The sequence below is a fragment of the Pseudopipra pipra genome, chromosome 1 (genome assembly GCF_036250125.1).
Source record: "Pseudopipra pipra isolate bDixPip1 chromosome 1, bDixPip1.hap1, whole genome shotgun sequence".
Taxonomy (NCBI): Eukaryota; Metazoa; Chordata; class Aves; order Passeriformes; family Pipridae; genus Pseudopipra; species Pseudopipra pipra.
Genome location: NC_087549.1, coordinates 87,280,284 through 87,293,509, shown reverse-complemented (window position 1 = coordinate 87,293,509; position 13,226 = coordinate 87,280,284). Strand labels below are relative to the sequence as shown.

At 40.2% G+C, this 13,226-nt stretch overlaps 1 protein-coding gene across 3 annotated transcripts in view; it reads left to right on the top strand.

Moving 5' to 3' along the window:
- F13A1 (coagulation factor XIII A chain) overlaps positions 1–13,226 on the top strand; it is a 119,148-nt gene that overhangs the window by 80,485 nt on the left and 25,437 nt on the right. For all 3 annotated transcript variants that reach the window (XM_064663799.1, XM_064663789.1, XM_064663779.1), the window contains 3 exons: positions 2,719–2,837; positions 8,435–8,542; positions 11,034–11,208. In XM_064663799.1, coding sequence (XP_064519869.1) covers positions 2,719–2,837; positions 8,435–8,542; positions 11,034–11,208 — 402 coding nt within the window. The remainder of the gene's footprint in view (positions 1–2,718; positions 2,838–8,434; positions 8,543–11,033; positions 11,209–13,226) is intronic.

Genomic DNA, 13,226 nt, shown 5'->3' with positions numbered 1-13,226 from the left:
ATGAAGAAATGGCTTTTCCAACTCCAGAGGGTTGCCATTCTGGGATTGGTGTCCTACCATACCGGGTTGAGTCCTCTCATGTTCATTCACCTTCCCAAATTGAAAGGATTGCTCTGCATTCCTCATATCTTTTACAGGGAGCCAGTGTTTGGTAGGAATCCTCGCCTGCAGTGCTGTCTTTGTGTGAAGTGTATTTTCACCTTACCCAAGTTCAAATAGAGAAGCATAGAAGCTAATTTGCTTCTTTGTAGCATTGCTAGTGTCTTAGTAAATTCCCAGGATAAAAGAAGTGAGTAAAAAACCTCTTAAACTGATAAAGAACAACAAACAAACCTAGCACATTTCCATGGAATTCTTCTCTTTGTCAGATGTGAGCCTCCACTTGCACAAAATAATTAGGAGTTGTACTATGTAGAGCATACTTAGCATCAAAGTAGTCACAAATGCCTCATATTTTCTTCTAAACAGTCTCAGGGGTAGTGAAAGCTGTCAAAAATCAAAGCAGCTGGCATCTCTGTGAAACACAGAAGACCTTTTTACCTTATCAAAAACACAAATATTTAAAATAATCGACAGAGAAGTTAATCAATTTTCATCTGATTTAGCAAAGATCATGCAGTCTCAAAATAACATAAGCATCTCAATTGATACCAACGAGATCAATGTTGATATTTTTAATCCCCTAAAGAAAACAACAGCTGTCAAGAAGGCATATGCACACACTCCACTGAATGTGTAACTGCACAGAAGAAGGTGTTAGCTCTAGTTCTTTAAATGCATTCTCTGTGCTATTTGTATGGACAAGTTTTAATAAAATCCAAAGCTCAGTGAGAGAATGCAAATAATCATTCAGTGAACAAATCAGGCAGATCCACCCTAATGAAACAGAACCTAGATGATCTGTAACATCTGCAATATTTTTTAGTAGGATCCTATGCAGAACTTATTGGACCAGAAAAAAGGCCATGCTTGCATAAATGACTGCAGTTGTCAAGTTTTAACACTCTCTTTCACCTCATAGACTCTGAATATAATATACCCTTGATCATCCACTGGGCACCTGGGTGCAGGTTGACTAGGTCATGGGTAGTGACAAACCCATAAAGAAAATTCTTAACGGCCTAGCCTTTAGAAACCAGGTGAATACCATCACCCTGCCAAATATAAGAGTGGGTCTCAGACCTGCCTGCCTCAGGTAAAGCTCCATAAAACCTGCTATTCCTCTGCTTGCTCAGAGTCAGTCAGAGCCTGTACAGCAGCTGTCAAAAGCATAAAGAAAGCTGTGATCTCCTCAAACACACTAAAGGCTTCTTGTATTTAATACCTGCTTCTCTATCGCTCTTTGCCCATCGGTGAAGAGATCTTTATGTTACATATCTATGCATACTTCCTTATGTATGTATAGACATAGAAATATAAATATATCTTCAGAGAAAAAAAAACTTCCAGCAGGGTCAGGTGTGTAGATTGGCAAAGCCCTTCACCTAGCTCAAGCCTATGTGAGTTTTGCCTTTAATTTTTTTGGAGGGCTTAGATTTTAGCTTATTTTTGGCCAAATTGCAGTTTTATGGGTATATGAAGACGCTTTTGGGAATGACGTTTTCAAGGAAGTACAAATCTGATTTGCATTTCAACAAAATACAACAAATCAATAGGCTTTTAAAAGTTAAATGATCCTCTAGTAATTTGTAGTGGGATGCTGAAGAAATCTACTATAGCAGTAGTGAGTGGTAGTTTTGTACTTGCTCATATCAAACTGTCAAAAGTTATTGCTTCCCTTTAATTTGCTATCTGGTACCACATTACTGATTTCCTCAAATTAATTAATTCCCATGCTATTAAATGTTAAGCTGTATCTCAGTCTCAAAATACAAGCATTGGCACAGGAAAGAAATCTTCAAGTATTCTAGCATCACAGAATCATAACCTGTGTGATACCTGTGAATGTCTGAATAGTTTCACATCATTCAGGGTTCATTATGAATGTTAATAATGAGTCATTTTTGTATTTGAATCGTGTTTGCAGGTTGAGGATCCATGCATACGCTCTTGACTTTTGATATAAGTCCAACCTAGAATATACCCTTTGTATATATGTTGATAAAGATCTCTTCCAATTACTTCCAGTTTTCATTTGGACACTTGAATTTCTCCTCATATTAGCTGATCAGTCAAGCTACGTGAGGGAGGGATACTCCAGTCAATAACTAATGTACAGAAAAAGCAACCAAACCCTTCCGTTAATATGATATAAAAACCTTATTCTGTTTTTTTTTTTTAGTGCACTACAGATTTTTCTTTAGAACTCTTGACTTGAGCTGTTTTCCATTAACATTAATAAGTTTGAAATTGTTCTTTGATCTGTTTGTACAGATGCAGAATTGTGTCATGGTGCTCCAGCTCTTAAATTAGTTGCACACAATAATCATAACATTCTTGATAAGATGTGACATTTTAACCATACTTTACAGATCCTTAGAAAACAAGCAGAAGTTGTCAGCATTTTTCCATCTTGCACGCTTTAAGTTGTGTATCATATTCCTAACTAGGGTCACTATCTCCTTATTCTTGTACTCTCTTGAAGCAAGTAACGCTCTGTTTGATGGAACAGGGGTACTTTTTGTCAAAGATGACTGAATGATATGCTAAGATGTTTTATCTGTCCTATGTGAAAATTAAGCACCTGTGCTAACATTTATTTTTGGTAAACTGATGCAGAGGATGCCGTGTATCTGGATGATGAGAAAGAAAGGGAAGAATATGTCCTGAATGATGTTGGTATTGTTTTCCATGGAAATGTTGAAGATGTAAAATCAAGAAGCTGGAGTTATGGTCAGGTAAGCTATTTAGACCTTCTCTGGCTGCTCCCAGTAGGATATCAAGTGAGTTTAATTGACACCAGACAGTGGTTGAGACTGTGGGCTCTGGAGTGCATTATTGGTCTCTGCTTCAGAAAGATAAGGGTTATAATTTTAAAATTGTATGAAGTGTGTATATTCCTAATCCAGAAAAACAATGTTATTATTGCTGATATTTAAAGACCTTCTTTTAGGGGCCTATTTCAGATACTAAGAGGCTGCCTGTTGAAAGTTATAATCATTAGCTGAGGTTTCCACAGTACAGCAGTATTTCTGCTCCTGCATTATTGCTGCGTCAGGATCAAATAGATTTGTGAAAAGTAGAGTTGCTTGAGTTTGACGTTTTTCTTTTTATTTTTCAACAATAGGTTGTATTGCTTTTTGACTTTTTGTTTTAGTTTTAGCAGATTGGTGGAAATAATTCTGATCTTCTCGGAGGTCAGCTAGTTACAGGATTCCTATGACAAACTAGGAACCTCTCCCTTTGCTGCCTGGACTGGACAACATCAATGTACAATGGCCTCTTGCAGTCTGGGGGAAACACCCCCTACTAGGCTGGTATGGGGTATTGGTGTGCCTTCAATAGCATAGAATCGTAGAACAATTTGGGTTGGAGGGGATTTTAAAGGTCATCTAGTTCCACCGTCCTGCCACAGACAGGGACACCTTCCAGTAGATCAGGTGCTCAGCGTCCTGTCCTACCTGGCCTGGAACACTTCCAGGGATGTGGCATCCACAGCTTCTCTGGGCAACTTGTTCCAGCATTTTACCACCCTCGCTGTTAGAAATTGTTTCCTTATATCTAATTTAAATCATCCCTCTTTTACTTCAGAAACAACTACTCCTTGTCTCAGACTTATCTATTTTACCTCAACTTTCTTGTAAGAACTAACCAGCCTGAAAATCCCTGCGGGATGAAAGAATTAAGTTTCTGTGTGAGAATGGGAAAAAGGCATTACCAAGCAGGATCAAAACGAGAGCAAAGATAACCCTAACTATCACTCAGAGGGGCTCCAGTGGACTGATATTGGACATGGTAAACTCTGCTCATCTCACTTCCTGGATTTTCCCAACGGCACAATTAAGAAAATATTGACCTTAATATTCCTTAACACTGTCGTGATAGATTCATTGAGTTTTTGTGGCACCTCCTTAGCACAGCCTTGCACAAGGGGCGTTACCCCTTGCTTTCTTTCCCTCAGCTAGATACAATCTCAAAGCTTGAGCTGGATGGATTGCCCTGGAGAGCTCTTTGAACTCACATCTCTCTTGTTTCCTTATTTAAGGGTACAATTTCATCTTTTTTCCTGCGGCAGCACAGCCCTAGGGAGTTCCTGCCTTTGCACCAATCTTTAGTTTTGTCAGTGCTGTTGTTTGCAGAGTCTGTCTTCCTGACTGAGATAAAAACAACCCTTAAATACAGAGTGGGAAGAAGTTCCATAAGCTGATAGAACCAGATCCTCAGGCCAAAGCTGGGCATGCATTTAAGTTGACCAAAAATGCCCCCTCCTGGCCCTTCCTTCCCCCTGCAAGCACTTGTGCAGCAGTGCAGTGACTCAGACTGGAGAGCTGATCTAGCTGAATAAGCATCTGGTTGATTTTTTTTCCCTGGCTTATTTCTTGGGCTCTCTCTGTTCCTAGATTTGGGATTCACTCCTTGACAGATGTAAGGGGGAAGGAGAGAGGGGCATGAGTGGCTGGAGGAGGAAAGTGCTGCTTAAACCACATACTGGATTTATGTCCTAAGACACTAAATTTATGGCCTATGGTGGCTTGGCCCAAGGTGCTTATATTCTGCAAATCTGGCACCTTCCTGACACAAACAGTGGCCTATCTTGAGAAACTGCATTATTTGTTTGGTTTTGCTAGGAGGTAGTTCTGTCTGGGAGGTTAGGACTCTTCCATAGTCCTTTGCCATGTACTTTCATTCCTGTGTTGGCTGAAATTAGAGGACCTGATTTCCACAGTGTGCTGTGGTGCACCTTTTGCTATTGCTTGCCCTTGTGAAAGCTGAGTGTGGCAGATGCATCTCAGCAAGCCCAAGCCAAGAGCTTCAATTAGATCATTTTGTATGGGTGTAATAGACATCAATCTGCAAAGCAACTGAGAAATATTCTTCTGGTCACCTTACTTTCAGTGAAATGAAGATCATGATGTTCCCGATCTTACCCTGCCCATTTCGAACCATTAAAAACACGGATCTCCCTCATTTTTGGCAATCCTAGATGTTAAGAATAAGAGCATTGCTGTGAGTGAGTAAAAGTACTAGCAGCAAGGCCTGTATTATGGATATATCATACAAATATGCTTTTTATATTTGTGATATATAGCCCTTTACATGTAAGTAAAATGCATAAGGCCACATTAAGGTGAAAAGTATATGGTCATATATAAAAATACAGATAGACTTGTGCATGGTAATGGTCTTAGACTAAAAAATTGCTTTGAACAGTGATAGCTGGAAGCTTTAACTCAACTTGTAAATTAAAAAGGAACATACAGTTCAAAACTGGGTTACTAGTGGGAGATGATTCTCACAGCTGCTTTCTGCAATGAGCAGCGTCAACATGAAAGGAGGAAAGGCAAGAAAAATGGACCGAGGAAGAAAAAACAACACAACGTTTGAAACATGGCTGTAATGAATGAAGATGGAGGTGTTCCTTGTAACATGATTGCGATCCCTTCTAAGAAACTGTAAATAGCCAATCACTCAAAAAATTCCACAGAGGATTCAGGGAAAATATGGCTTTGGAAGAAATCTAGACACATAGGAATTCTCTAGCTGAAAAACTTCAGAAATTGGATTGCTATACTGATAATTTAATGTTGATTTTTTTATTTGTGAGAAGAATAACATAAAGCAGGTGGGCACAAAGTTCTGTTTCCATTGTGACTTCTCTCATGTTCACACATTGATCTGCTTTAGCTTTGAAACCCACTGTGCCAATGTAATTTTGTGGCACATGCATTTGTCCAGGTCAGACCACGGGCAACGAGATCACATCTGCCTGCAACTGCCTATGAGAAACACAGCCCTAATTCAGCCAGTGCAAAAGGTGATACAGCCCCTCTTACTTTGATTTAAATGGAAGGTCATCTGTTAGAAACAGATTGGCATGAAGGAGTCCAGCATGACTAAGTGCATTGCTCTGTAACACAAGGCACTTCTGTGTGAAGACAGAATTCCTTTGCTTGTGTGATTTCTCATGCCTTATTGTCCATCTGCAGTCTTTCCCAAGTGGCTCTGCCAAAGTTCTTTGGTCTTGACATTGATTTATTTTGTATGGAGCAAGTAGTGCCCATGCCTGGCCCAGGTTCACTCCCCTGTCTTGTCTTCCTGCTGCTACTCTAGTTCCTCTGACATTTCAGAGGTGTTCAGCCTTACAACTGCTGTGTTTCTATTCCACTCCCCTCTAGATAGTACTTTCATGCCAAGAGTGAGAGCAGGAAACTGATTTAGTTTGATTTAATGTTTTTAAATCCCTGAATAGTCAAAAAGGGAAAAACTGACTTTAGTGTTAAGGCAACTCTGCATCCTAAGCTACTGAACAGTGTAAGGCAGCTAGACTTTGCAGCTTGTCCTCTTTCTTCTGTTCATCCAGTTATTTCACAAGTATTCATGTTGTTTTGTAAATGCTAAGGTGGAAGGCAGCAACCCTGATAGCCATTTATTTCCTCTTTATTCTTTCTGTGTATGCTGGCAAGATTGACAGTGTCTCATAAACTGTACATGAGAAAGGTTTAATTTGCAGGGTAAACTTCTTATTGATTTAACTCTAGTCTGATGACTTGAAGTGCAGAAAGCAGATTTTGATCCTGGTGAAAGTGATAAATCATTGGGCCAGACCTGAAGAAAAGTGAGCCTGAAGCAGGAAAAATGGTTATGAGGGTCCAGAGTTTACCTAATCTGATTTTCCCTTGGGAAGGAGGGTCTCCAAAACACAGTCATTCAACTAATATTATTTACATCACATTCAGTGGAGTGGACTGGAAAGTCTATCGTGCAATTATGGAGTTTCCCAGGAATGATTAGGAGTAGATCTCTGAGAAACACTAATCCCTCTTTCCCTATTCCCAAACACCATGAATTCAGTTTGGCTTAGACTATAAGGCATTACTCACTAGTGAATGCCTGCTTCAGAGAAAAATGCTTGCTTCAATGCTAGTGTGGGTGATGATGAGAGAGATATGCTGCCTTGGGGGACATTTGCTGAAAATGATCCATACAGCAGTGGTACCTTGAGCAATAAGACCCACGTAGGCTCAAGGCAGAGGCAAAGAAAAGGACTTCCTTTGGCCCGGAAATGGCTGAAGGTGGTGGAACATAATGGTGCTTCCTCTTTCTTCGCTTATTCCAGAGTTCAGCTGCTGCCTGGAATGTCACCACTATCCCTCCCATCTTCCTTGCAGTATCAGCAGCAATCTTTATTCCTTGGAGCTTCCTTTTCAGCTCTCTGACCTCGCTCTTCATTCTCTTCTGCCTTTCCCCAGGTTGCCAAATTAGCAGCTTGGTCTGGGCTCTTGCTCGCTTTCTTCAGGAGGCAAAACTCAGGTCAGCCTCATCTGCCAAGGGGTCCTAAGCCAGGCAGGAGACAGTTACAAAATCTATCAGCATTAGCAGTATCATGAGAGCAAAAATCACATTAGTATGAATGATATCTTTCAGGATGCAAGCACAGAACGTAAAATCTAACATGGCAAGAGGACAAGCTTCATGGAGTTCCTATCACAGCCTTGAATGTTAATATAAGTTTGTGTATCTAGAAGATAGTTGTTTTATTAATGTGCATTTCCCTGCCTCCTACCATTTACCAGGGGACAGAGGTATTTTCCTTTGCTATGCAAGGAAAATGAAATACATTGCAGGGCAAGTCCTGTGACAAATGGTTTCTGGTCTATTTAGGCACCTCTGCCCTCAATTCATTCTTGTGCTTGTTCATGCTGGGTCAAAAAAACCCATACCTTTTCACTCTATTTTTGAAGAAGACTACTTTAGGTCACTTGGTGTTTTTGACGTCTAAGTTTTGTAGATCAGGATTAATCTATATAATCAGCTTTTGTCTTGTTAATTTTAAACAGACTTAAAAAATAACTTTAAAAGGTAAGTGTCTTCAAACTAACACTGGCAAACCACTTATTGTTCAACTTCTCAGCAATGCACTGGCTGTGTCAAAGAAGTCCTGAAATTAATAGGTTTGGAATCTGTGAAGGACATGAAGTCCTTCACAAGTAGACCAGCTTCTTGTAGTTATTATTATAATATCCTCCTATTATATACTTGTTAGCACTTAAAATTTTATGCCCTGTCAGAAAGGCTGTGTTGTCATTTCAACCTTCTGGAAACTGGACTGAGGTTGAATTGAAAATTACACTCTCTTCCCTTACAACCTCTCACATTTTTTTTTTCCACACATGGGTGATTATTACGGAAGAAAACTTGTATTGTGAGACATAGAAATTTGACTTGACCAGCTAATTTCGAAGCTGATTAGCTATTACAATGACAGGAGAAAATAACCTTGCCTGTGCTTTCCAGAATTTTACCTCTGTTTCCCATTTTATTTTCTTTTATCTAGTTTGAAGAAAACATTCTGGATGCTTGCCTGTTCCTGATGGATAAGGCAGAACTGGAGCTCTCTGGGCGTGGAAACCCAATCAAAATCTGTCGTGTTGCCTCCGCAGTGGTATGTAATGGATGCATAATATGTGTCAGAAATGACTCATAAATCAAAGCCAGGCCGATTTAACTGGCCCTCGTGCCCTGATGTGCTCACTCCAACATACAACAGATCAATTGTCCATTCTGACAATTGTCCATTCTGGGGTCTGGCATCTTATTTTGTTCCACTAAAGCTGAAGCAACTTATGTTGGCTCATGGCCTTTTCCTGAGAATGGTGCCTCAGTGTGGGAAAGGCACTTTTAGACCTTGCACTCCAGACATAAGTGTTTCTTCTGACACTATGCTCATTTTCCAGTAGCTGATATAATTGAGAAAGCTATTTCTGCTCTGGACAATAAGGTGGCCTGATGGGTGGAATTTTGGATGGGGAACTGAGAGACTTTATGTGGACTCCAGTGCTAACCTCAGTGGGGTCTGCAACAGTGGGTGTCTGATTTAAGCCTCAAATGACCTAATCAGGCTGAGAACAAACATATATGTGTGCTACTTTGGCCCCAGAAGAAAACACTGTGAGAACTGTCCTTTTAAACATGGGGTCCACAAAACATGCCACATTCAGAACAAAAGTACCTAAAATAATCAAGGAGAAGGCAGAAGACTTTCCAGACCTCCTTTCTTTCCAGTTGCTAGGCATCAGAAATCACGCTGTGGGTGCAAGAGCAGTCCCATCCCTAATATTCAATATGCTAGGCTCATCCAGAATATGGAAGACAAAGGCTGAGTCCTCTCCTTTGTCTTATTCGAGGTCTGAACTGATGCTTTCTGCTTCTCAGAATAATACTCTAGTCATTGAGCTAGTTAATTAGATGTTCTCTCGAGCCAGCTACTAAAATAGACTGTCCACAAAACGTGGCTGCTGGAGATGGATGATCCTTTAACCCATTTGTTATAGCATTTGCCCAGGCTTTAAGAAAATGAGCTCTTTGTCTTAGATGACATTGAAGGGGATCTCCAGCCTCTCAATCTTGCATAGCATCACATTACATACAATAGCTTCAGCAAGAAGTATTGAGAACACCTCCACTTCTCTTTCTCTTTTAACATTTTAGTTATTTCACTCCAGACACTAGAAATATGGTTTCAGACCTCCAGATAGAGGTAAGAATTGAATGTGGTTTCCTCATCTCTGGGCTAGTAGATATAAAAGGTCCCTCATGTAGGGACCATGGAGGCCCTCAAGACAGAATAGCACGAAGTTTAAGAACCCAAAGAGGGCTTGGATATTAGTTAAGTTTTGAGCCACTGAATCATTTTAGAGAGGTAGAGAAGCTTACCATTGGAAATCCAGGAGCCTATGTACTTTAGGTCTATACTGCAGAATTAGGCCATAGCTGGGTTGGGGGTGTGGTCACCTGAAATCTGGACCTGAGTAAGGAGTGGTCAGGAGGTGCTAAAGTTCAGCCTGTGTTCCCTACCCTCATTCTTGCTCAAGTTGAAATGTGGTAGAGCTGAGCTACTCTGAAGACATTCTCCCATACTGGATTCCTTCTGAGGCTTCCTTGTGTTGCAAAGCAGGTAGAGTCCTTCTCTTCTTCCATCCTTTACAACCACAGGAGAGCCAGAAGATCAACATGTTGCCCTGTCCTTCAAGATTTCTTTTCTTGGCATGTTTCCCACACCAGTTAGATGGGCACAACCTCTTAATCCTTTGGTTATGACTCTGAATACTTATCTTTATTCAGTCCTAGAGTTCACAGGAAGTCGATTTTCTAATTATAAAACAGTAGTTAATGCAGCCAAAAGCTTTCAAATGAGAATTGTGATTTATTTGGCTGGTGTGTAGCTGTTCCACATTTGCATAATTAAAAGGTACAGAGCGAATGAGCTTTTTGCACAGCCTCAACTGGTTTGGTTCAAATTGCAGCTAGGAGATGTATTGCTCGTTAATGCCTATCAGTATAGCCATTAGTCAGCAAAACTCTCTGCTTTGTATAATCTTACCAGAGGAAAACTTACACAGCAAATTCCTTCTTGTTTTCACGTATGCTGGACCAAAAGAGTTAGTTTCTACTCTAAAAATAACAGTGAACTGGTTTTCCTCTCAGTCTGCTGCAAATCAGGAGTGATTTTATTAAAATATGGACTGATATGGAAAGAAAACCAAATGATGTTAGGAAAGAATACAGCTTAATATTTCTGAGGCTTGCTTATCAGTGTATAACTGATTGTGTTTATTTAAAATACATATCAGTAAGCATGTTTAATGTTAATAAAACTTACTAAACAGTCAACATGAATACTCAGTGTGGTGATTTAATTTCAGCATTATTTTTAAGTGTCTGACCTTCATTCAAAATTGTTCAGTGATGGAGAATCCAAGGTCCTTAGCAAGATTGTTCTATTTGTCCCCTACCTTCATAATGAAATATTTTTATCTTACTTCTAGCATAAACTGGCTATGTTCAGTCTCTCCTATCTTATCTGTCTGCTGAGTTAAGGAGCTTTTTATTATTCAGTCTCTGACATCCCTAACGCTCATTTTCTTTGACTTTAGATCAACTCCAGGGACGATAATGGTGTGATTGCTGGATCCTGGAACAATTCATATGATTATGGTGTTGCACCTTCAGCCTGGACGGGAAGTGTGGACATTCTCTTGGAGTATTACAGTTCTAAGCAACCTGTGCGATATGGCCAGTGCTGGGTCTTTGCTGGTGTCTTCAACACATGTAGGTATCAGTGAGAAAATCTCCATGCTGCCATGCAATTCTTACTTAACAGAGTTCTTAGGTAAGACTAACTAAAATATTTCCTGACTCTGTGTTGTTCAGGAATAAATAGCACAGAGGCTTAAAAATACATGGCTAAAATAGATGGTCTTCAGATAAAACTTTGGTGTGTACTTCAGTTCAGCTGCTCTTCCACACAAATCTGTTAATGATTTCTGGGTTCAGCAAAATGTATTCAGTGACTCACAAGGGTAAGTTTGTGAGAGAGAAAGTTAAGTCTTTTGGCATGGTCCATATTTCTGTCAGGAAATCTTAGATGAACAGGGTGCTTGTCACCTAGACCCAAAACATTAAATTACTATCCAATATGGGATATGCGATCGTGTTTCTGCTGCAGAAAGGCCAAATCTCACCTACTGAGGATTGTTCCTAGAAAAATTGAGATGAACTGTCCCTACACCTGTCTACTGAGCACTGTTAACATTTTCTACAGAGTTTATGAACCAGAAGAATGAAGAAAATGCTGGCCTAGTTTATTAATTGTCTAGCACTAGGAGGTTAAGTCTAAACACAGTTGGTCAAACTAGAGTTCTAGTGTTGCTGCAGAGTGTTGCGGGTCATAAAACCCAGTGAGGAAAGTGGCATTGAATTGGTCCCACTTTTTTACTATTTAGCACTTTCTAACAACATCATCTTCTAATACACAGGAACACACTGCAGCATATTAGCAGTCAGGAAAGACTCTCAGAGTGTAGCAAATGTGCTTTATACAGATAATAGGGACCAGACATTAGAAGCAATGCTTCTGTCAAGCATCAATATAAAGCCAGTTAAACCATTCCTATGCCTATGGTATAGGCCAATAGAAGAAGCTGAACAGAGACTAAAAGTAAGTGTCTTAAGCTGAGATGATCATCCTGAGAAGCACTTACAATATATGCATTTAAGCATCAGACTGTGGGGAAGACCAGATCAGCGTGTTGCAGGGAGACACAATGTGTATTTCTGCAGGCTTGGAGCCTACATTGCATCAAGTAGTTTTCAGCCACAGCTGAAGCCAAGATTTGGTCCATGTCTTTAAGATGTGAAAAGGAAATTACAGAAAATTTCTCTGTGAAACCTTTCCCTTTTTTATGTACCTTAATACTGTCACACGTTGCTTTCTCAAGGAATCACATTATACTTCTCTTCACATTATACTTTTATAAAAAATGAGGGCAATTAATCACCCATCTTCCACAGGAAATGTGAAAATTGAATAATGAATGATAAGTTGAAAGAGTGGTTCTTCATCCCCAGGCAGCTTTGGGCATCTCTGTGTTTTCACTTTATTTTTGCCTGTTCTGTATGTGTTTCATTTTGTACATAGTTTTCCTCCTGTCTGGATAACTAAATTTCATAACTCATTTTGGTTACCTGAGGTGGTTCAAAAACTATTCAAAGGAGTAAGGACCTCAGAAATAAAGCTGTCTTCTGACCACCTAGCCTTCTGCTGGCACACGCTTCTCACAGCTGCAGTGGAGGATGGAGTTTCAGATTTCTCTGCTTTGCACAGAATCATAGAATGATCTGGGTTGGAAGGGACCTTAAAGATCATCTAGTCCCAACTTCCCTGCTGTTAGCAGGAACACCTTCCACTAGACCAGGTTGCTCAAAGCCCCAGCCAGCCTGGGCTTGAATACTTCCAGAGATGAGGCATCCACAACTTCCCTGGGCAACCTGTTCCAGTGCCTCACCACTCTCATAGTGAAGAGTTTCTTTCTAATATCCAATCCAAACCCCACCTCTCTCAGTTTAAAGCCATTCCCCCTTGTCCTATCACTACATGACCTTGTAAAAAGCTCATCTCTAGCTCTCTTACAGGCTCCCTTTATGTGCTGCAAGGTGCTATAAGGTCTCCCCAGAGCCTTCTCTTCTCCAGGCAGAACAGCCCAACTTTCTCAGTTTTGTCTTCATAGGATAGGTACTCCAGCCCTCTGATCATCTTCGTGGCCCTGCTCTGGACTTGCTTCAACAGG